The sequence below is a fragment of the Oncorhynchus gorbuscha genome, linkage group LG01 (assembly GCF_021184085.1).
Source record: "Oncorhynchus gorbuscha isolate QuinsamMale2020 ecotype Even-year linkage group LG01, OgorEven_v1.0, whole genome shotgun sequence".
In the NCBI taxonomy this organism is placed as follows: domain Eukaryota; kingdom Metazoa; phylum Chordata; class Actinopteri; order Salmoniformes; family Salmonidae; genus Oncorhynchus; species Oncorhynchus gorbuscha.
In genome coordinates this window covers 98,707,236-98,732,081 of record NC_060173.1, presented here as the reverse complement: position 1 = coordinate 98,732,081, position 24,846 = coordinate 98,707,236, and the positions used below count along the sequence as shown (strand labels likewise).

At 39.3% G+C, this 24,846-nt stretch overlaps 1 protein-coding gene across 1 annotated transcript in view; it reads right to left on the bottom strand.

Annotated features, from left to right (window-relative positions):
* LOC123990012 (titin-like) overlaps positions 1 to 24,846 on the bottom strand; it is a 181,279-nt gene that overhangs the window by 98,454 nt on the left and 57,979 nt on the right. Inside the window, 36 exon segments of the mRNA XM_046290750.1 lie at positions 2,172 to 2,234; positions 4,604 to 4,639; positions 5,361 to 5,435; positions 5,542 to 5,613; positions 5,796 to 6,122; positions 6,321 to 6,608; positions 6,829 to 7,626; positions 9,807 to 10,028; positions 10,030 to 10,842; positions 11,236 to 11,328; positions 11,675 to 11,785; positions 12,118 to 12,249; positions 12,458 to 12,583; positions 12,922 to 12,993; positions 13,244 to 13,318; positions 13,567 to 13,632; positions 14,095 to 14,169; positions 15,174 to 15,230; positions 15,364 to 15,390; positions 18,467 to 18,727; positions 18,850 to 19,117; positions 19,245 to 19,325; positions 19,482 to 19,665; positions 19,774 to 20,059; positions 20,193 to 20,306; positions 20,425 to 20,712; positions 20,838 to 21,128; positions 21,283 to 21,573; positions 21,730 to 22,014; positions 22,173 to 22,451; positions 22,561 to 22,842; positions 22,963 to 23,241; positions 23,375 to 23,662; positions 23,770 to 24,048; positions 24,178 to 24,459; positions 24,556 to 24,834. Coding sequence (XP_046146706.1) covers positions 2,172 to 2,234; positions 4,604 to 4,639; positions 5,361 to 5,435; positions 5,542 to 5,613; positions 5,796 to 6,122; positions 6,321 to 6,608; positions 6,829 to 7,626; positions 9,807 to 10,028; positions 10,030 to 10,842; positions 11,236 to 11,328; positions 11,675 to 11,785; positions 12,118 to 12,249; positions 12,458 to 12,583; positions 12,922 to 12,993; positions 13,244 to 13,318; positions 13,567 to 13,632; positions 14,095 to 14,169; positions 15,174 to 15,230; positions 15,364 to 15,390; positions 18,467 to 18,727; positions 18,850 to 19,117; positions 19,245 to 19,325; positions 19,482 to 19,665; positions 19,774 to 20,059; positions 20,193 to 20,306; positions 20,425 to 20,712; positions 20,838 to 21,128; positions 21,283 to 21,573; positions 21,730 to 22,014; positions 22,173 to 22,451; positions 22,561 to 22,842; positions 22,963 to 23,241; positions 23,375 to 23,662; positions 23,770 to 24,048; positions 24,178 to 24,459; positions 24,556 to 24,834 — 7,845 coding nt within the window.

The following is a 24,846-nucleotide window of genomic DNA, read 5'->3' as shown; positions in this document are numbered from 1 at the left end:
TGAGACACAATCATTATGGGTTATTGTGTGTGTGAGACACAATCATTATGGGTTATTATGTGTGTGACACAATCATTATGGGTTATTATGTGTGTGAGACACAATCATTATGGGTTATTGTGTGTGAGACACAGTCATTATGGGTTATTGTGTGTGTGAGACACAATCATTATGGGTTATTATGTGTGTGACACAATCATTATGGGTTATTATGTGTGTGAGACACAATCATTATGGGTTATTGTGTGTGTGACACAATCATTATGGGTTATTGTGTGTGTGACACAATCATTATGGGTTATTGTGTGTGTGACACAATCATTATGGGTTATTGTGTGTGTGACACAATCATTATGGGTTATTGTGTGTGTGACACAATCATTATGGGTTATTGTGTGTGTGACACAATCATTATGGGTTATTGTGTGTGTGACACAATCATTATGGGTTATTTTGTGTGTGACACAATCATTATGGGTTATTGTGTGTGTGACACAGTCATTATGGGTTATTGTGTGTGAGACACAATCATTATGGGTTATTGTGTGTGTGACACAGTCATTATGGGTTATTGTGTGTGAGACACAATCATTATGGGTTATTGTGTGTGAGACACAGTCATTATGGGTTATTGTGTGTGAGACACAATCATTATGGGTTATTGTGTGTGTGACACAGTCATTATGGGTTATTGTGTGTGTGACACAGTCATTATGGGTTATTGTGTGTGAGACACAATCATTATGGGTTATTGTGTGTGTGACACAGTCATTATGGGTTATTGTGTGTGAGACACAATCATTATGGGTTATTGTGTGTGTGACACAATCATTATGGGTTATTGTGTGTGTGACACAATCATTATGGGTTATTGTGTGTGTGACACAATCATTATGGGTTATTGTGTGTGTGACACAATCATTATGGGTTATTTTGTGTGAGACACAATCATTATGGGTTATTGTGTGTGTGACACAGTCATTATGGGTTATTGTGTGTGAGACACAATCATTATGGGTTATTGTGTGTGTGACAGTCATTATGGGTTATTGTGTGTGAGACACAATCATTATGGGTTATTGTGTGTGAGACACAATCATTATGGGTTATTGTGTGTGTGACAGTCATTATGGGTTATTGTGTGTGAGACACAATCATTATGGGTTATTGTGTGTGTGTCACAATCATTATGGGTTATTGTGTGTGTGACACAATCATTATGGGTTATTGTGTGTGTGACACAATCATTATGGGTTATTGTGTGTGAGACACAATCATTATGGGTTATTGTGTGTGTGACAGTCATTATGGGTTATTGTGTGTGAGACACAATCATTATGGGTTATTGTGTGTGAGACACAATCATTATGGGTTATTGTGTGTGTGACAGTCATTATGGGTTATTGTGTGTGAGACACAATCATTATGGGTTATTGTGTGTGTGACACAATCATTATGGGTTATTGTGTGTGTGACACAATCATTATGGGTTATTGTGTGTGTGACACAATCATTATGGGTTATTGTGTGTGTGGCACAGTCATTATGGGTTATTGTGTGTGTGACACAGTCATTATGGGTTATTGTGTGTGTGACAGTCATTATGGGTTATTATGTGTGTGACACAATCATTATGGGTTATTTTGTGTGTGACACAATCATTATGGGTTATTGTGTGTGTGACACAGTCATTATGGGTTATTGTGTGTGTGACACAATCATTGTGGGTTATTGTGTGTGTGACACAATCATTATGGGTTATTGTGTGTGTGACACAGTCATTATGGGTTATTGTGTGTGTGACACAATCATTATGGGTTATTGTGTGTGTGACACAATCATTATGGGTTATTGTGTGTGAGACACAAAATCTCAGTCTGTAACACAACATAAATGTGGAAAAAGTCAAGGGGTGTAAATACACATTCTTAGAATATTTAAGGTTTTGGGAAGGACAAAAATCTTAATATTTTAAGAAGAATAAATTATATTAAAAAGCTATTGACAAGAAATGTAAGTTTAACCTTTCTGCACGTTTTTAAAGTTGGAACAGTCATAAAAATGTAAACCGTTCAAATTTAGTTACAGTGACAACACTATGAAGAAAGAGAATAAGCTTGAAAAATACTATGCAGGAAAAGAGTAGTGTACTAACGCAGCACATGTCTTACCTTTGAGGCCTCTGCCTCTGCCTGCACCTCTACCTGCACCTGCTTCTTCTGCTGGCTTTCCATCTGTTTAAGATATTTAGAATGACTACAACGTAAAGACAGATCACATTCAAATCCCTTGTAAAATCCCTTTCCATCTGTTTAAGATGTTTAGAACGACTATGACGTAAAGACAGATCACATTCAAATCCCTTGTAAAATCCCTCCCGTCCGTTCATGTTATTTAGAATGACTACAACGTAAAGACAGATCACATTCAAATCCCTTGTAAATATTTTTCTCAGAACTGTACACGCATAAGGTGAGATAAATAAAGATGAAGGGTGATGATGAAAACAAATTGACAATGGATGATGGGAAATGGGTATATAATACACAATGTCAAATACCATGTAGAATAACAACATGCTAAATATGTGCTTTTTACATGGGTTGACAGACAAATAACACAAACATGGAGACTGACATGGAGAAACAACACACAATGATGACAAACATCACATAGAATAAGATGGAAATGGATGAAGATTGTTTGGGATGAAATACTTTTTCTGATGAAAATTATCGACGTGAAGAAACAATACGGAATGATGACAAACATTTACATGTAGAACATAATTGTTTTGGGAAAATGGATGGAGATTATTTGGGGTGAAGGACTTTTTCTGAGCCATTAATGTTGATTCGCTGCAGCCTTCATCTCACCTCGTCTTGGCATTCCAGGGGTCTCAAGTGCATCACCTTCCTCTCCCCAGTCTTCTGTGGACCCAGAACTATCTCGAGGGACAAGTTCCCATCCCCAACCTTCATTGTCAGATTCCTCCTCAACCTCTGGCTCCTCCTCAAAGACTTCCTCCTCTAGCTGAGTGGAGAGATTTTGTAACTGTACCGCTTTGGGGGAAAGCTCTTTCATTCCTGGCACCTTCTTCGGTGGTGCTCCTTCAGTTTTCTCTTGTGGTGATTGAACATTTTTTAGGGTAACACATTCAAATGAATCTTCTGGTGAAACTTCTTTGGGCAGATTTTTGGTCCTTTCTGCCCTGGGATTCCTCTCCATAGTAATTTTTTCTATTTCTTGTGGTTTTTCAACCTTAGGTGAAGGAGTCTTTTTCAGTTCCACCATTTTCTTAAGTGTCTCTTCATGCTTCAAAGGTTTGTCTTCTTTGTCCTCTGGTTCTCTTGGAACGCGATCAACCTTTTTTAACTCTTCCACTTGAGGACTCTTTTCCATTTTCTTTGCGGGTGCTGTCTTTGGAGAACTTGACTCATGTTGAGTTTTTGTCCCAGCTTCATTTGTCTCAGGCTCCTTCTCAGGATTCACAGCTTCAGTGTCGGCTTTAGGTAACTTTGAAAATGGATTCAATTTAACATCTTCCTTCTCTTGCTCCTGTGTTGGAATCCTTTTCACCTTTGTCAGTGGTTTGTCAGAATCCTGGACTTGTTCATCTTCAGGAACTTTGGCCACTGGTTTTAATTTGACTGCCTGTGGCTCTTCTTTAGCACTAGGAACTCTATCAGCTTTCTTACGATCAACAGGTTCTTTAATGTCTTCATCGCTTGGTTGTTTCTCACCTCTCTTGAAAACCACAGATTCTTTGTCTTTGTCCTTCTCTGGCTCAACGATCACAGCTTTAGAGGATTTTTGGAACAGTTTTAACTTCACCGTTTCTTGTTCTTTTTCATCTGATGGTAATCTGGACAGTTTATTTTGGGCTAAACTTGGGTCTGTTGGTGCCTCTTCTTTCACCCCCCTTGAGAATTTGCTTCAAAGTCATTTTGTCCCCTTCTTTTTCAACTCTGGGAATGGTCTGCCGAGACCATTTGTCTTCAGCTCGTTCATTTTCTTTAGGTGTCTTTACTTTAGCTCTATCAGGTATCTTGCTTATTTTCTCTGCCTCATATCTTTCAGATATTGTTATTTCACCTTCATCATACACTCTCTCTTCAAAGTCATGGATTGTACGCTTTGTCATTTTTGGAGGTTTCTTTAGTGGTGCTGGCAGATCTTCAAAGGGGACTGAAGGTACTTTCTTCAGCGATATAATATCCTGTTCTTGCTCCAAGTCTTTGGAAATCCTGGCTGTTTTCTTCAACGTTGGCGGGACGAGTTTTTCTTCTTCCTCAATGTGAATTTGAGCTTTTTGTCGGAGAACTTCAGCAAAGGTTTCACATTGCACATAACGGCTCACTTAACAAGATAATGACTTTGAAAACATGACACCAGAAAACATTCAAGCCCTGAGGTTTTACACATTGAACAATAGACACACAACACACAACAAACAAAGAAACAAACAAAATTCACAGAGAACAACAATGCCACGGTACACAATAGTACCAGATATTTAAAAGTTTGAGCTGGATATTTATTTTTATGCAAGGAATATGGAAATGGGATTATAAATGAAGAGGAAAACAAGTATTCATCATACCTTTCTTAGCTGGTCCTGGTGCCTGCTTGCCTTCACCTAGCAGGAAAATTATAGAAACGTTTTTTAAAAATTGTTCACTTAAGAACATACATTTGAAGATATATGGGATACAAGCCTCAATGTATCATGTACGGTTATGACATTGAGATATGATTGAGGAAACCAACGCAATCACTTTCTATAAGAGACTGATTCATTTCTCTTTGGATGGTGTTGGGCATTAGTCTTGAGGAACCAATCCTGGAATTTCAAGGGATATTCCTCCCATAACCAATCAAAGATCAGGACAATTGAAGTAATATTATCAAGTGATGATATAAATGAGGGAAAATATTACATGCTCCCATTTTTGGAATTAATACATTTCAGGATGAGAACATACAGTAGTTAAGACAAACAAAATGGCATGACATACAAAACCCCAGTATTGCTGAGAAGGAGATTAGAGGTGGCACCTACCTGTTTTAAATAGTATAACATGCACATACAATATTATAGAACGGACAGACAAAAAAACAGGAATGCTTTGTGAAATGAAGAGGTAACATTCTTGTTGAATGAAATGAACACTAAAACCTGTTGTTCAGTGACTTGGAAAAACCCAAGCCAAATACACTAGCCTCAACCCTCTATGCCTAGAATAAGGTTGAAGAAAGCATGCTTGGTTTTATTTGGATGGTATGGTATTCAGAATATTAATAGGATATTAGTTTGTGATTTTATATCCATATTATTTGGAACATTCTTCGCTGAATACCTGGCTTTAAATGGTCTTGTTCTTGCTCTTGGATGACAGGCTTGGTCTCCTCTGTAGCCTTTTTCTCTCGAGGTGCTTCAAAATAGTGTTTAAGATTTAGATTTGCCCAAGAAGCATTCATTCACGAATGTATAGAAAGAACTTTAAGAAAATAAATGACAAACATTTAACAGAAGTGTACCTTCAAGAGGGCTGACTTTCTTTGCAAGTTGCTCAGTGGGATTTGGAAATGTTTCCTTCTCCTTTTCTGGTACTTCAAATACAATTATACTATGATCAAAATCAAGACATTGCATGTTGGGGGTAACCATTAAACCACTGAGAAGAAACATGATTTCAACACACAGAGACACATAATATATCATATGTAATATCCCAAATACATCACACAAACAAACATAACAAACAGGATAGCAAGGATTGGCTTTGTTATACCTTTCTGGGGAGCAACATCATCTTCACTTGAAAGAGACACCACTTCAGCAACAGCCTTCTTCTCAGGTTTAGACTCTGGCTTAGACATTTTCTTTAGAAGTGGCTCTGTTGGCTTTGGAGGCTCAGCAACAGCCTTCTTCTCTGGCTTAGGCTCAGACTTAGGTTCAGGTTTAGACTCTGGCGAAGACAATTTCTTAAGAAGTATCTCAGCAGGCTTTGAAGGTGACTCCTTCACCTCTTCAGCAATAGCTGTTTTCTCTGGCTTAGGAACCTTCTTTGCAAGAGGCTCAGCAGGCTTTGGAGCTGATTCCATCTCCTTTGCTAGAACTTGAAATAAAATGATATGGTCATAATCAAGATACTACAGAGCATTGGACCACGAAGAAAGTATCAGAGAAAGATGTTATCAAATAGAGCACACACCACACAGAGAAAAGCATAAAACATGCATAACACAGACACAGACATAACACACAAAATATAAAGATTTTTTAAAGATTTGTATTTCAGGTTTTCTTGTTATACCTTTTTTGGGAACAACATCTTCTTCAAGAATAGCTCTCTTCTCTGGCTTAGTCTCTGGCTCAGCCACTTTCTTTACAAGTGCCTTAGTAGGCTTAGGTGGTGATTCCAGCTCAGCAATAACCATTGTCTCTGGCTTAGGCACTTTTTTAGGAATTGGCTCAGACGGCTTAAGAGGTGATTCTTTCACCTTCTCAGCATTCATTTTTTCTGGTTTAGACTCTAGCTTAGGCACTTTCTTCACAAGCGGCTCAGTGGGTTGTGGGAGTGTTTCCTTCTTGTTTGCTGGTACTTAAAATAAAGTCATTTTATGATTAAAACCAAGACAATACAGATTGGGGTAAGCAGTAGAGGACCAACAAAGTACCAAGGAAAGATGTGATCAAATAGAAAACACACAAATAAGAAAATATCCCAAACACAAAAACACAAAACATAGAGACAAACAACAGACCAAAAAGCAAGATTTTAAGAGTGAAGATTTGTATTTCAAGAATTCCCCTGGTTATACCTTTTTGAGGAGAAACATCTTCTTTAATTGACAGAGACACCTCTTCACCTATAGCCATCTTCTTTGTCTTGGTCTCTGGCTTAGACTCTGGTTTGGCTACTTTCTTTGCAAGTGGCTCAACAGGCCCCGGGGGTGATTCATCCACCACATCAGCAATAACTGTCTTCTCTGGCGTAGTCACTTTCTTTACAAGTGTCTCAGCAGGCTTTAGAGGTGATTCTTTCACCCTTACAGTAACAGACTTCCTCTCTGGTGTAAGCTTTTGCCTAGCATCTATCTTATACTCTGATTTAGCCTCTGGTTTAGGCTTAGGCTCTTGCTTAACCTCTGCTTTAGGCTCTGGCTTAGGGTCTGGCTTAGCCTTTAGTTTAGGCTTAGGCTCTGGCTTTAACACTTGTGGCTCAGTGGACTGTGGTACATTTATCACCCCTACTTCAATAACAGCCTTCTTCTCTGGCTTAACCTCTAGCCTAACCTCTGGTTTAGACTCTGGCATAGGATCTGGTTTAACCTCTGGTTTAGGTTTAGGCTCTGTTTTAGCCTCTGGCTTAGGCTCTGGCTTAGACTCTGGCATTGACACTTTCTTTACAAGTGTCTCAGCAGGCTTTTCAGCAATAACCCTCATCTCTGGCTTGGACTCTAGCTTGATTTCTGGTTTAGACTCTGGTTTAGCCACTTTCTTTGCAAATGGTTCAGATTCTTTCACCCCTTCAGCAACAACAGTCTTCTCTAGCTGAGACGCTTTCTTTGTAAGTGGTTCAACAGTCTGTGGAGGTGATTCCTTCTTCATTGCTGGTTCTTGGAAAAAGATTATACCATGGTCAAAATCAATATACTACAGATTGGGGTAAGCAGTCCAGCACCAAGAAAATACCAAAGAAAGAAGTGATCAAATGGAGAACACAAAGGATACACAAAAAAATACACAGAAACAACACAGAATCACAAAACAGGTGCAAGAGTGGCACAGATATATTGTCCTCCTTCTGTGAGACAAGTGTTTCCTCCTCAGATAGAATAACTTTAACAGGTTTTCCTTTGTCAGTGACCCGTTTCTTAGTTTGGATGTCCTCAATTATAAGAGGTATCTCTTCGAGGGGTTCCTCTCTCATAGAAGGTATCTTGTCAGTGCCTTCCTTGGATTCAATTACTTTGGCAGGTTTTCCTTTTTCAAGTATCTGTTTCTTTGATTCAAAGTTAGGTATCTCTTCAGGAGTTTCCTTTCTCTTAGTAAGTCTCTTGTCTAATGTTTGCTCCTTGGATGTAGTTACTTTGGCAGATTTGCCTTTCTCAACTACTTGTTTCTTAGTTCGCTTGTCCTCCACTGTACGAGGTATCTCTTCTGTGATTTCCTCTCTCGTAGTAAGAGTCTTCTGAAAAGTTTCCTCTATGGATTGAATTACTTTGGAAGTTTTGTCTTCCTCAACTACCTGTCTCTTTATTTTGAAGTCCTCAACTGTATGAGTTATCTCTTCCGTACAACCTAATCCCTGTCCTTTCTCTTTGGGCAACGCCAGGTTTTTGGGAGAGAAACCTTCTGACAAAGGAATTTTGTCCTTTCCTGTATCAACTTGAAGATTTGATATGTTTTGCCTTAATGATTCTACTCTGATAGAAGATTCTACTGGTTCTATGGATTCTACTGGTTGAGAAAAACCTTCTTGGCTAGATCTACTTTCAGAAGCATGTTTATCTGTTGGTTTGGGGAAAATATGATCTGTGGCTCTCTTTCTTTTCTGCGAAACATGCATAACAGATGCCTCTTGATTCAAAGTGTATTCTTCATGTTCCTGGGTAGAAGCTTCTCTTGGGGAACTATTGTCTGTCATAACAGAGATCTCCTGTCTTCTGCCTGACTTATCCTTCTTCTCTGATACCCTGGTGGTAATTTCCTTTTTCTTGACAATGTCTGCTTTCTCTCTTTTCACTTTCTTATCTGTTTCTATTACCTTGCTTTGACTCTCAACTACCGACGGTCTATGGATAGACTTTTTCATAGATATTTCTTCACTTATACCAGCACTCCCTAGTTTCATTTCAGTAACTTCTTCATATTTTTTTTATAAATCCAGTGTCCTGTTTTTTGTCAGATAATACTTTCAAAGCTCCAGTATCCTTCTGTATAGGTAACCTGTCCTTTGTATCATCTTTGTCAACTTTTTGGACAACATGTTCTTCTATAGATTGAACTGCTTGATGGATAGGTACATCTTCAATAGTAACCTCTTCTGTCTTTAACTCAATTACATCAACATAAATAGTTCCCTTAGTTTTGATGCATGTCTCCTCTTCCTCTCTGAAAACTATACTTGCAGGGTAAACACTTAGCAGTGTTTCTTTTGCTTTTGTAGACAACTCAGGAGACTCCCTCTGAAGAGATCTATTATTTTTGACTGGTAATTATGCATCTAGATCAGACCTAGTAAGAACCTTAGTCGCTCTATGTTTCCTTTTGGAAAGCTCGCTAACAGAGTGTTCATGTTTCATATCTGACTTTTTATATTTTTGGACAGATACTTTTTCTGGTACGGTATCTTCTGTCTTTACTGAAATCTCCTGTCGTGACATCAATGTAGTGCTCTTGTCCAATATATCCCCTTTGTCTTTGTATGATACCTCTGCATTTGCATGCCACACTTCTTCATGCTGAAAGACTTCTTCTATTGGAGGAGCTCTCTCCATCGTGTAAGAAACCTCCCGCAACTTGTGAGTTTTCAAAGATCTCCTTTTCTCAGCCATCTGCAGACTGGAAGTCATTTGAAGTTCTAAAGGTATGGAGTTCCACACTAAATGGTGGTTGCAAGAGATTATTGACAAAACATTTTAACATTTAACATTTTAACAGACAAACGTTGCGTAAAAAAAAACACAGATGAAAAAAGAGAGCTGCACTGGCCATTCTAAATATCTAAATATCTAAGTGAAGTAAGATTTTAGAATTTTGAACAACACACAAATACACAGAACACTTAGAATACCTCTTCCTTTTCTTTGTAGCATAACTTCTATTTCTGAAGTTGGAACTTTCTTTTCTTCTTTCATCTCCTTTTTAGGTTTAGTAACAGGTACCTTTTCAGTAGGTTTTTTCTCAGGTACCTTCTCAACAGGTACCTTTTCAGTAGGTATTTTCTCAGGTACCTTCTCAACAGGTACCTTTTCAGTAGGTATTTTCTCAGGTACCTTCTCAACAGGTACCTTTTCAGTAGGTTTTTCTCAGGTACCTTCTCAACAGGTACCTTTTCAGTAGGTTTTTTCTCAGGTACCTTCTCAACAGGTACCTTTTCAGTAGGTATTTTCTCAGGTACCTTCTCAACAGGTACCTTTTCAGTAGGTATTTTCTCAGGTACCTTCTCAACAGGTACCTTTTCAGTAGGTATTTTCTCAGGTATCTTCTCAACAGGTACCTTTTCAGTAGGTATTTTCTCAGGTATCTTCTCAACAGGTACCTTTTCAGTAGGTATTTTCTCATGTACCTTCTCAACAGGTACCTTTTCAGTAGGTATTTTCTCAGGTACCTTCTCAACAGGTACCTTTTCAGTAGGTATTTTCTCAGGTATCTTCTCAACAGGTACCTTTTCAGTAGGTTTTTCTCAGGTATCTTCTCAACAGGTACCTTTTCAGTAGGTTTTTTCTCAGGTATCTTCTCAACAGGTACCTTTTCAGTAGGTTTTTTCTCAGGTATCTTCTCAACAGGTATCTTTTCAGTAGGTATGTTCTCAGGTACCTTCTCAACAGGTACCTTTTCAGTAGGTACTTTTTCAGTTACCTTCTCAACAGGTACCTTTTCAGTAGGTACTTTCTCATGTACCTTCTCAACAGGTACCTTTTCATTAGGTACTTTCTCAGGTACATTCTCAACAGGTACCTTTTCAGTAGGTATTTTCTCAGGTACCTTCTCAACAGGTACCTTTTCAGTAGGTATTTTCTCGGGTACCTTCTCAACAGGTACCTTTTCAGTAGGTACTTTCTCAGGTACCTTCTCAACAGGTACAGGTTTCTGTTTGGGCTCGATCACTTCAAGTGCACACAAACAACACACAAAAGACATTGGCAACACAGAAGATTTACAGAAGTGTTCTCACATAAGATACATCAAATTCGACAAAGAGATCGTCAACACTTTACATGCTGTCAACATGGTCACAAACATATCATGACCCATGTCTGAAAGAGACTTAACAACTTATGATAAACTATAAGTCTAATAGGATGTTATATTGTAAGACCATGAAGTCAGCATCATGATGATAGTTCAAGTAAAGTGTTACCCTTGTGTATAGACTATCAAACAGAGAAAACTGAGCAGTGGAAGACGGTAAACATAGGACAAAGAAGAGCTCAAGAATACCCTTAAGACATCACAGTACACAGTATGTACAGTACATAAGTCAGTATATAAATCCCTACCTTTTTGCGGTGTATTCTCCTTTGGAGGCACAATAAGTGATTCAGGCTTTCTGACAGACTTTGGGGATTCTGGTTTTCTTTCCTCCACGTGAACTTAAAAAAACATTTAACTTTGTTAAAAACCTGCATATACAGTACATGAAGATATTCAAGACAGTAGATTCAAACACAGACATTCCACAAATCACACTCTGTCGAGTGGTAAGACTGTATGAAAATGAATATGACGAGACAATATAAAGCATCTGGTGCAAAGACTTTTCAGCTGTGCACAAACACCTAAAAAGTCAAACAGTTCATATAACATTGTGATGTAGAAGTTAGAAAAAATACAGAAGCTAGATAAAAACAAGACAGAGATGTTCAAACGCTTGGGTTGATTAGAAGAAAGCCATTAAACATGAATGGAAGAAGCATTGACAGCCTATAGTGAGTATACCTTGTTCTGGCACAGAGTGTATTTGAGGCTCTATGTCCTCTCTGTCCACTTTTTGAAGGATGGTAGCTGGTTGCTGCAGAGTTAACTCCTGCCTTTTTAGTTCTTCTGGCACTTCAAAAGAACATGCAAATGATCAGTAATATACTATGTGCTGCGATGAAAGTACAGAAAACAGACGTATTACTGACAAACAGAAAACAACAAATACAGATTCAAAATATGAATAAAGAATGTTGTATAGCAGAGATAAATGTACATACACGAGACAAACATAAATGTGGTTGCAACACGTCCTCAATTGAGGAGTACACTAGTCTTAAACGTTGTAATGCCATAGTCAGAAAAAGACAGGTAAAGATGGACTGACAAACAGAAGAGTATAAAGAGCAGACATGTTTTTAAAAGACTCAGAAAGCTGCCTCTCTTTTGAGAGATACTGATACCTTGTGGTGATGGGACCTTCTTTGCAGCAGCAGCAGTAGGCTCCGGGTCCTTTGGATCACGCGTAGAGGCTGTCTCTGGCCTTTTAGCTGCTGTCGGCTTTCCTGGTTCTGGCTTTGAAGCCTCCTCAGGAACTTCAAGTAACATGCACTTTGATTTAGAGTTCACTAACCAAGGTAATACTTACATGTTACATACACATATGACACATAAGAAAGATATGCTTCTATGTTAGAAGCTATTTAAACATATTAGATACGGAAACACGTACGATTCCACAAACAAAGGAGAGGTGCATTAGAGAGGAGAATAAATCTTCCACACAACACATGATATAAATACCTTTGGTTGGTGGACTCTCTGGTTTCTTTATAGGCACACGGTTCGGTTCAGGTTCAACCTTAGTCGCAGGTGAAACTTCAGGCTCTGGTTTTGGTTCAGCAACATGGGGTGCAGCATGAGGCACATCTTCAGGTAATACAGACATCAACATTAAAAACAATATAAGCTATGGGCTATCAAGAAAAGCCGGGTGCAAAAAAAGCGAGTGAAAGCCATAAAATGGTAAGAGTAAGATTGAGACAACTTCTCTAAACGCAATTCAAAAAGTGACAAACGTGAACAAACTTAGTCACACAGGCTTATTCACACAAACCCTTGGGATAATAATATGCAATGTTAGAAAGCACTGCATAGAAGATTTAGAAACTGTGTAGACAGGTATGCAACTGACAAGAAGACAAAATATTCAAGAGCTACAGCAGCATTAGGAGCATTTCTGAAGCACTTAGGAAAACTCAGTATACCTTTCTTTAGTGGAACCTGTTCAGGTTTCTCAGCTGGCTTATGGGCAGGCTTCTTTGCTTCTTCATGTTCTTCTAAGATATTGAAAGGGAGCAATTACATACACCAAAATAAAAGAGTAGAATTACATTTACAGAAGTCATTAAAATAAATACAAAATAATTACAGTTAAAGGAAATTAATAAGTTGATGAAAATAAAGAAAAATCCACACCAACAATGAACAAAAACAAAGTTACTGCTTTAGTTAATAGAAAATGATGAATACGTGGCAAGCATGACAAGATGGTCAGACAAGCGCATCAATTCTGATGTAAGACTATACCTTTTGGAGAGGGGTGTTTCTCTGGGACAACGTTTGCAGCTATCTTCTCCTCCACTGGCTTTTTGGCTTCAGGAACTTGGAAATATCATCACAGTAAGTTAATTTTCCCTATTATGCTAATTTATCACGGAGTTAATGTGTTGGGACAAATAAAATGTATCTAATAATGTAATTTAAAGTAGTGGAAGTTGGTTACTTTACGCAGACAAACAGTCAAGCAAAAGTAGACAGGAGGGACAAACGTAGGTAAATGATCAACATGTACACACATCAACCAGATTAAACACGAAATAAACAACTTAGAAATAAAGATATTTGGATACCTTTATGTGGTTCTGCTGCCTCAGCTGGTTTAGCCTTCTCCTCTGGTTTCTTGTGATCTTCAGAAACTTTAAAGACACTCATTTTGTTAGCCCAATGTAGCAAAGCTCTATCTAATGTGGACATCCAAAAAGCACATAATATTGGGGAAGGACGTACAGACAAACATATAAGCCACTATGCGTGATCAATTTAAGAGCAAAGAGTAAAAGATCATTAATACTGACAGTACAAACCAAGTCTAAACTAAGACATGCAAAAGAATTCAGCATGACATTACAGGGAACACCTTTGACACAGTTAAAAGAAAATAAAGTTGTAAACATGGAGTTTAATTAATTACACATGAACAAATATTATGAACTTTGCCAACAACTTACATTAAGGTTAAATCAAAAACAAGCTCTCAAAGAGTTTACCAATCGAAACAAACAAGATTATGACCATGTTTGCCACACATTAACAAGATAATGAACTTTGCCATAACATTGCTGTAAATCGAAGACAAACAAAAGCTATTCTTCCAATACCTTTTTGTGGCATTTCCTCCCTCATTCCAACCTTCTTACTCTGGACAGACACCTCCTCAACAGGTTCTCTCGGGGCTGATAAGACAATGAGAATATATTCGTATCTTTGTTTCAACGAGGCTAAGGAGAGAGGTTTACGGTTTACACACACAAATATAAACACACAAATTAAATGACTCCTGTGAGACAACAAAGGAGAGAGAAAGACCTGAGATGTGTGTCTGAGTTGCAAACGCATGCTAGTGCACTACGGCAAGATTACACATACAAAGAGTAGGAGCCCATATATTCTGTGCCAAGATATTTTCAAAGAGTGGCTCAAACATACAAAGACAGACAACAATGTATTTTAAGCAGCAAACATGCTAATACCAATGTAGTAGCATAATGTGTCTCAAGGTGGAACGTTAAAGATGAACTGTTTGCCCGCTTGAGTTAGCTGCTAGAAGACAAACTCCAATGGTAACATCTATTCTAAGGGATACCTGTGGTTGTAGAGATTTTCTGTACTACAAACATTTTGGAATATGAAAAACGTGTTTAGTTGTGTAGATGATCGTGGAGATCAGGAGGAAATGCTGGAATACTGGTTAGGTCGTGTTACAAATCTGAAGAATCTTTTTAGAAGGTGTACAAACGTGTACAAACATGTTCAAATGGAGTTGGTTAAATTGATGGTGGTGATCACTGACAGAAACAGTAGTTAGGTCATGTTACTAAGTTATTCATACAAACGTGAATAAACAAGTAAAAACATGTAGATAGTGATAATGGTTACTATTAATATGATTCATAAGGTTAGTTTATATTTAAAGTAACATCTACTCATTCAAGGGTTTTTCTTTATATTTATAATTTTCTATCTTGTAGAATAGTAGTGAAGACATCACAACTATGAAATAACACATATGGAATCATGTAGTAACCAAAAAAGTGTTATTTTATATTTGAGATTCTTCAAAGTAGACACTCTTTGCCTTGATGACAGCTTTGCACACTCTTGGAATTCTCTCAACCAGCTTCATGAGGTAGCCACCTGGAATGTATAATTAATGGCTTATCTTATGTCCCATTCTTACCTTTGAGAGTGACTGAAGATGGCATATCAGGGACTCGTATTGATGAATCAGGGACATCTAAAGGATGTTGAATTTGGTTTAAATATTAAAGATATATAAAATATAAGTCATATAAGATAAGTTGACTGGAATTTTGATTAATAATTGTGATACAATTGAAAGTTTGTGTAGCTAGAAATCAAATACTTACCATGGGGTACCCTTGCTAATTCAATTTCTGTGAAAAAGGAAAATTAAATATGAACTTAAACTTCATAAAAACAACTATGAGATTCAGACAGCTGGAAAACAAAAGAAATGCTAATGACTATACCAACCTTTTAAAAGGCTAATCGATCATTAGAAAACCCTTTTGCAGAGTTCCTCTGTCCAGTGTCTGTGTTCTTTTGCAAATCTTAATCTTTTCTTTTAATTGTCCAGTCTGAGATTTGGCTTTTTCTTTGCAACTCTGCCTAGAAGGCCAGCCTCTTCATTACTGATGTTGAGACTGGTGTTTGCGGGTACTATTTAATGAAGCTGCCAGTTGAGGACTTGTGAGGCGTCTGTTTCTCAAACTAGACACTTTAATGTACTTGTCCTCTTGCTCAGTTGTGCATCGGGGCCTCCCACTCCTCAGACCATTTTTCCCAGACCATTTCGAGGACAGCTTTTTTCCATCTACGTAACATTGCAAAAATCAGAAACTTTCTGTCCAAAAATGATGCAGAAAAATTAATCCATGCTTTTGTCACTTCTAGGTTAGACTACTGCAATGCTCTATTTTCCGGCTACCCGGATAAAGCACTAAATAAACTTCAGTTAGTGCTAAATACGGCTGCTAGAATCCTGACTAGAACCAAACAATTTGATCATATTACTCCAGTGCTAGCCTCTCTACACTGGCTTCCTGTCAAAGCAAGGGCTGATTTCAAGGTTTTACTGCTAACCTACAAAGCATTACATGGGCTTGCTCCTACCTACCTCTCTGATTTGGTCCTGCCGTACATACCTACACGTACGCTACGGTCACAAGACGCAGGCCTCCTAATTGTCCCTAGAATTTCTAAGCAAACAGCTGGAGGCAGGGCTTTCTCCTATAGAGCTCCATTTTTATGGAACGGTCTGCCTACCCATGTCAGAGACGCAAACTCGGTCTCAACCTTTAAGTCTTTACTGAAGACTCATCTCTTCAGTGGGTCATATGATTGAGTGTAGTCTGGCCCAGGAGTGGGAAGGTGAACGGAAAGGCTCTGGAGCAACGAACCGCCCTTGCTGTCTCTGCCTGGCCGGTTCCCCTTTTTCCACTGGGATTCTCTGCCTCTAACCCTGTTACGGGGCTGAGTCACTGGCTTGCTGGGGCTCTCTCGTGCCGTCCCTGGGGGTGCGTCACCTGGGTGGGTTGATTCACTGTTGTGGTCGGCCTGTCTGGGTTTCCTCCCCCCTTGGGTTGTACCGTGTCGGAGATCTTTGTGGGCTATCCTCGGCCTTGTCTCAGGATGGTAAGTTGGTGTTCGAAGATTTCCCTCTAGTGGTGTGGGGGCTGTGCTTTGGCAAAGTGGGTGGGGTTATATCCTTCCTGTTTGGCCCTGTCCGGGGGTGTCCTCGGATGGGGCCACAGTGTCTCCTGACCCCTCCTGTCTCAGCCTCCAGTATTTATGCTGCAGTAGTTTATGTGTCGGGGGGCTAGGGTCAGTTTGTTTATCTGGAGTACTTCTCCTGTCCTATTCGGTGTCCTGTGTAAATCTAAGTGTGCATTCTCTAATTCTCTCCTTCTCTCTTTCTTTCTCTCTCTCGGAGGACCTGAGCCCTAGGACCATGCCCCAGGACTACCTGACATGATGACTCCTTGCTGTCCCCAGTCCACCTGGCCATGCTGCTGCTCCAGTTTCAACTGGCCTTGGCCCTAGGACCATGTCCCAGGACTACCTGACATGAGGACTCCTTGCTGTCCCCAGTCCACCTGGCCATGCTCCTGCTCCAGTTTCAACTGTTCTGCCTTACTATTATTCAACCATGCTGGTCATTTATGAACATTTGAACATCTTGGCCACGTTCTGTTATAATCTCCACCCGGCACAGCCAGAAGAGGACTGGCCACCCCACATATGCTCTCTCTAATTCTCTCTTTCTTTCTCTCTCTCGGAGGACCTGAGCCCTAGGACCGTGCCCCAGGACTACCTGACATGATGGCTCCTTGCTGTCCCCAGTCCACCTGACTGTGCTGCTGCTCCAGTTTCAACTGTTCTGCCTTATTATTATTTGACCATGCTGGTCATTTATGAACATTTGAACATCTTGGTCATGTTCTGTTATAATCTCTACCCGGCACAGCCAGAAGAGGACTGGCCACCCCACATAGCCCGGTTCCTCTCTAGGTTTCTTCCTAGGTTTTGGCCTTTCTAGGGAGTTTTTCCTAGCCACCGTGCTTTTACACCTGCATTGTTTGCTGTTTGGGGTTTTAGGCTGGGTTTCTGTACAGCACTTTGAGATATCAGCTGATGTACGAAGGGCTATATAAATACATTTGATTTGATTTGATTTGATTTCTTTTCTGGTTAGAGACAGTTTGCGCTGTTCTGTGAACGGAGTAGTATACAGCGTACGAGATCTTCAGTTTCTTGGCAATTTCTCGCATGGAATAGCCTTCATTTCTCAGAACAACAATAGAATGACGAAAGCTCTTTGTTTCAGTCCATTTTGAGCCTGTAATCGAACCCACAAATGCTGATGCTCCAGATACTCAACTAGTCTAATGAAAGAAAGTTTTATTGCTTCTTTAATCAGAACAACAGTTTTCAGCTGTGTTAACATAATTGCAAAAGGGTTTTCTAATAATCAATTAGCCTTTTAAAATGATAAACTTGGATTAGCTAACACAACGTGCCATTGGAACACAGGAGTGATGGTTGCTGATAATGGGCCTCTGTACGCCTGTGTAGCTATTCCATAAAAAATCAGCCGTTTCCAGCTACAATAGTAATTTACAACATTAACAATGTCTACACTGTATTTCTGATCAATTTGATGTTATTTTAATGGACCAAAAATGTGATTTTCTTTCAAAAACAAGGAAATTTCTAAGTGACCCCAAATGTTTGAACAGTAGTGTACATGTATTATCAGAGCGCTCCAGGACTAAAATTAAAATGTCAAATAAAAAAATTTAAAAAATTGAAAACGAGTGAAAATACTGAAATATTAGTGACAAAATATGTGATGAAGGAAAAAAAATAGGTCAGGTTGGGATGACCTTCACTCCACAACATGAAGGTAGATGCAACATCAACCCATTATATGGTTAAATCTATACAAACCTTCAACCAAGAGATCTGCTGTGGATTCGAGGTTTTCATATTTGCAGGTATAACGTCCTTGGTCTTCTGGTCTGAGATCTTTAATCGAGAGCCTCTGAATGTTGTTGACCACCTCGTACGAGTATCTGTGTTTAATTTCTAAGATCTTTCCATTCTTAAACCATTGGGTTTTGACATTAGGGATAGAAAACTGACAGGAAAGAGTGCATGTTTGCCCCTCCTGTCCCGCAACTTCCTCCAGATGTTTCTCAACCTCAGGCTCTGTTTGGAAACAAATAACAAAAGTACATCTCTATTAGTATTTACTGATACAGTATAATGACTTAAATCAATAACATTAATGTAAGTATAAAATAAACAAATTCAGATCCATGGATACCCACCGATAACAGTCAGTTTGGCGCTGGAGATATGTGGGCCACATACAACACGGTAGTTGCCCTGGTCTTTGGTTTGACACTGCTTGATCTTCAAGATGTGACGGTCACCGACAATGCTGACTTCATATTTGTCGTTGTTGTGAAGCTTCTGAGTTCCCTTGTACCAGGACAGGGTGATCTCAGGGAAGTTGATCTTGATGTCACACTCAAAAGTAGCGACCTTGTTGGTAACTGTAGACTGATCTGTTATGTCCTTATTCACGGTGACCGGCTACAAGCAGATAAATAAGAAATATAAGCTTAGACGTTAATGTAAATGAATATGCATACAATATATGATGAATTTCTGCTGTTGTTATTGTCAGACATTTCATTGTGACAGCTAATGAGGAACCTACCTTAGTACATTCCATTCTCTTTTGCAAATCAGCCACAAGAGCGACCAAATCCTCATCCAACTCTCTCTCTCTCTCCGGTTCCTAAATCACACCAAAAGACATAGTAGAACTTGTTAGACCATCACCATTATGTCTTTAAAAAAGCAATGAAATTCAGTATTGAATTTAATTGTGTTCTGAAAAAAATGAAAAGCCATTAAATTCAATTGAATACAACTTAATGTTAAATGAATTTACCGATCTTCCACTTTCTTCTACTTTCTCCCTCTTCAGCTGCTCAATGGCCTGAAGAAGTCCACGGTAGTCAGTGATTCCATACATACGGGCGTATTTCTCATACTCCTTAGGGTCCACATTTCTGAGCAACTCTACAATGTCAATGTCTTTCTCTTCCTGAGGACTCTTCTGTTTAGATGGAGTCCTGTGGAGAAAAAAACATAGAAGAGATATGCATGGAAAATATTATTTGTGTAGTTTCTTGTGAAATGTGGACGGTAGCAACACAATCATCAAAGAGAGATTCACTTACTTCTTCAGTTTTGCTCTGAAGTTTCCCTCAACTCCAGCATCCTCTTTCCTTTCCTCAACATGCATGTCGGTGTTGCATTCTATTTCTCCAGCTTTGTTAGTTGCGACACATCTGTACTGTCCGGTGTCAGACCTTGTTATTTCTCTGATCTCCAACTTGGCCTCCGGTCCCTTCTGCTCAATAGTGATGCGACCACCATGAGTGATCTGTCTCCACTTGCCCTTCATCCATTTCACGTTAGGAATAGGATCACCTCCAACTTTGGCAATGAAAGTTGCAGTGCCCTCTGTGAATTTAACACAACATATTGAAGACATCACTTGCTATGGACATTTTAGATATCCAACTATTAATAAAAACTGTAGGCTGTTAATGGAATACTAATTAAATGCTTCTAAATCTCTTTTCATCACACTTACTCTCGGCTACATGGCAAGGCTTGGGCTCCTCGATGAAGAACACGTTGTCCAGTTTCTTTACTGGTGCTGCAGTTGGTTCCTCTGCAGCGGGTTCAGGTGCTGCTTTGGATTTCTCTGCCATTAAGCATAATTCAAGAAGTCTGTTATAAAAACCATAACCATTCATTCACGACAGCTGATTCAACAAATGTTTGGATATGATTTGAATAAAAATATGGTCCAGAACATGTACCTTTGATAGTTACTTTGGCCTTGCAGAATTCACTACCAGCCTCATTGGTTGCCTTGCAGAGATAGTCCCCTGCATCATTCTTTGATACGCGCATGACCTCCAAAGAAGCAACACCATCGGCAAAACTTATTTTACTGCTGGAATTGTTTTTCAAGTCTTTCCTGTCCTTCATCCACTGAATCTTCATAGAAGGTGATCCATGGACATGGCAGCTAAGGTGCAGGTTCTCTCCCTCGGTCAGCGTGACAGGTTTGAGAGTGGGGTCAAATGTAGGGGGCTCCTTGTGTTCTGGATTAATAAGGAAGAGTCATGGAAAAACATACATGGCATATGGTAATGCAGACACACATTATTTATATCTAACTTTCTATGGAGAAACACAACATAGTAGACAAATAATAATATGGACCTACCAGTTATGGTAACTGTCAATTTGCAAGAGGCAGTGCCTGCTTCATTGGTTGCTGTGCCGGTATACCTCCCACAGTCTGAGACTTTGGAGCTCTTGATACACAACACAGCCACATTGCTCTTGAAAGACATGTCATAGTGATCAGAGCTGTGAATCTCACTGTCATCTTTATACCAATTAATGGTCATGGGCTGAGATCCAGACAAACGTGCCTCAATCTTCACCATCTTGCCCTCCGTTTCCTCTAGGGTCTCTGTGGGCTTTTTGGTGAATGAAGGTGGGATTTGACGCTCTGAAAATAAATGTTAAAGCATTAATGGTTTACGAAACAAGATTGCAATGTTCACTTAATGTGACAGAGGAGGCTAAAGCAAACAGTACTATACCAAAAGTTTCTCTCAAGAAACATGAAAGGGACTAAAATTGTGAGGCAGTGGGCCAAATACCTTTGACAGTAATTTCAGTGGAACAAGAGTCCTTTCCAATGTCATTAATGGCATGGCAAATGTAGCGGCCAGAGTCTGATTTATCTGCTTTCAATATAGTGAGGTGTGGGGTGTTATCCACACAGGCCATCTTGTAATTTCCCCCTGATCGAATATCTTTGTGATCTTTTGACCAAGTGACTTTTAATGGCAAAGATCCAGTCATGTGGCATTCCAATTCCACACTATCACCAACTGAAATGTCCACCATGGGTGACAGCTTTTTATCAAAGACAGGGGGATATCTTGGCTCTAAAAGTTCAATGATGGGAAAGAGGTGGAACATACAGCATACTTTGAAATGAAAGCTTTGATACTGTACAATATGATACTGTACTAATACAGAACATGCACTGTCTCTCAGTCAGCAGGTAAAAAAACAACCTCTTTGAGGAACAAACGACCGACCTTTAAGAGTGAGTTTGGCTCTGCAGGATGCAGTCCCAACACTATTGGTAGCAACACAAGTGTATTCCCCAGAGTGTCTCATTTCACCTCTGGATATTTGTAGGACAGCCGTGTTATCATCATAACTCATGGTATAGTCGTTGGATTTCACAGTTTCACTGTCTTTAAGCCAAGAGACCTCAATGGGGGAGGAGCCTGACACACGGCACTCCAATTTGACTTCCATTCCTTCAGTCTGTTGAATGCTGGTTATTTTCTTGGGGAAGGTTGGTGGCGTTTTTGCCTCTGAAAATAGGATAATTTAACAAAAAATATGACATTAGCTGCAAAACAATATGAAAATTATTCATACTAGTTGTTATCTTCATAACCAATGCAGAGTCAAAGCTGGATATTTTCTGATTAAAAAGAGAACATTCCTAAAAAAAGACAAAGGGCATCACCTTGGACAGACAGACGACAGCTGGATGAGGCTGATCCTATTCTGTTTTCAGCTTTGCATGTGTATTCACCAATATCAGCCTCGGCTGCTTTGCTCAATTTCAAGCAAGCAATGCCTTTGGAATACTCTATTTTGCAATCAGGGGAAGACCTCACTTTTCCGTCGGCCTTATACCAAGCCACATTAATGTCAGGGGTTCCTCCAACATGGCATTTCAAACAAACTGCATCACCAGCAGTAACTTCCATTGGCTCCAAATGATCAATGAAATAAGGTGGTTCTAAAGTGACAGATATAAACAGTTAAATCAGAAACATGCACATGTACATCAGATATATACAGCATAGGACAATCCCAATAAATTACCAGGTCAATTTAGGCAAACTAACCTAAAATGAACACTTGTGCTTTGCAGGTATCTTTTCCGGCGTCATTGGAAACTTCACAAGCGTATTCCCCACTTGCATCCTTATCGTCACTGTTTAAACACTCCAAGATGCAGGAGGTCTCTGTGGTAGTGACGTTGTGCTTATAAGAGGCATATAGCTGTTGGCCGTCCTTATACCAGGTGACGAATATCTTTGGGGTTCCAGTGTATGTGCACTCAAGTATCAATGATTTTCCCTTTTCAACAGAGTGGTCGTTCAGCTTCTTAACAAAGCTAGCAGGTTCTGAGTAAAATCATACAGAAGTTTGTTAGTCCACATCCTGATAAAAAAAATGTAAATGTAGTTTTAATTCTATTAATAAAACTATATAATAAAAATAAATATTTTCTATTATTGACCAACCTTTCACAGACAGATTAACTGGGCAACTTTCCTTCCCAGCATCATTAATAATCTGGCATGTATACTCTCCGGCGTGGAATTTGTCAATTTTCGATAGCTCCAGAGTAGCTGTACTGTCCCGGAGAGCAATTTCACAGCCTTTTCCAGACACAATTTCCTTCGTGCCTCTGAACCACTTCAGTTTCAGTGGGGCACTTCCTTTGACAATTGCTGAGAAAGTTACATTTGTTCCAGGCATTGCTTCCAGTGGCTGAGGTGGCATCACAAAAGAAGGAGGTTCTAAAAAATAAAAAATAAATCAAATAAAATAAAAATACATACTTTTTAGCTTGCAAACATCTGACATTAAATCAGTTACATCACAAAGCAATAGTAATTACGAAGCCCAAACAAGTCATGTGTATTTACCGACCTTTCACAATGAAAGAGGAACTGGTCTCATTGGTTCCGGCCTTGTTTACGGCTTTGCATTTATACACTCCAGAGTCAGACCACTTAAGAGTGGGCACTTTAAGTGTGCAGGTGTTGTCACTGAATAAAATCTCATAATTTGGTCCAGTTTTGATCTCCTCTTCATCATGGTACCAAGTAATGGTGAAAGGTTCAGAACCAGAGACTTTGCAGTCCATTTCACCAGCTTTTCCAACAATAAGATGAGATTCCTTCAGTTTCTGTGTGAATGTTGGAGGTATGGTTTTATCTGTTATAGGAGGACAGGGTTAGTAACCAGGCATTAGGCAAAACACTAGGCAATTAGACAATTAGAAAAATGTCATATCATACTGTGTATAGGAAGGGGCCACCCACCTAGGACAGTGAGGTTTAATTTGGTGAGATCACTGCCAACCTCATTTTTGACCTCAAATGTATATTCTCCCATATCAATCCTCTCTGCAGACAACACTTTCAAGCTGGAGATCATCTTTGAGAAGGAGATGTTGTACTTCTGGCCAGAGGAGAGCTCGACTCCATTCTTAAACCACTTTGGTTTCAGCTCTGGTGTCCCCGACACTTTGACTTCTAGAGCTGCAATATCACCTGCAGTCACGCTGAAAGACTCTGGTCTCTCCACAACTTTAGCGGGTTCTGAAAATAAAGAACACGAGCAGAGGTGTGCTTACAGAAACTGAATTTTAAAAAAGCAATGACTGGGGAAAAAAACTAAGCAAATTAGGGGAGAAAATGGAATTAGAGACAAAATGGAAATGTACAAACCTAATACAGTTATGTTAGAAAAACATTCCACAACTCCGGCATCGTTTCGGAGTTGGCACGTGTATTTGCCCATTGCCAGTGAGTCTGCTTTAAATACTTTAAGAGGGAGCTGGTTGTTTTCAAATGTAATTTTCTGGATGTCACCATCTCTGAGAATGTGATCCTTATCCTGTAACCAAGATGCAGTCATTGGCTGAGAGCCTTTGACAGTGGCTTTCCGGGTGACTTCTTCACCCAATGTGCATGTCGTATTCAACAATTTCTCCACAAACGTTGGTGGTTCTGAGAGAGGACAAAAATGGAGAGGCTAAAAATAAATCATCATGAAGCAGGATCGAAAAATCAAAAAATACCCACCGATGACGCATTTCTACTAACCTCTGAGTTGAACTGTAGTACAGCATGTTTCATATCCTATACTGTTTGATGCCTTGCACTTATATTCTCCAAAATCTGAAGCTTCCAATCCAATGATATGAAGAGTGGCAGCAGTATCCTCATTCACAATCTTATATTTCCTACTTTCCTTTAATGGCGTTTTGTATTTGGCCCAGGTAATCTCAAAGGGTGCTGTGCCAAACATCTCACAGTGTAGGCTAGCATCCTTTCCTTTCATTCCTTCAATTGGCCGAAGTACTTTGAGGAAAGATGGTGCATCTACAAAATATT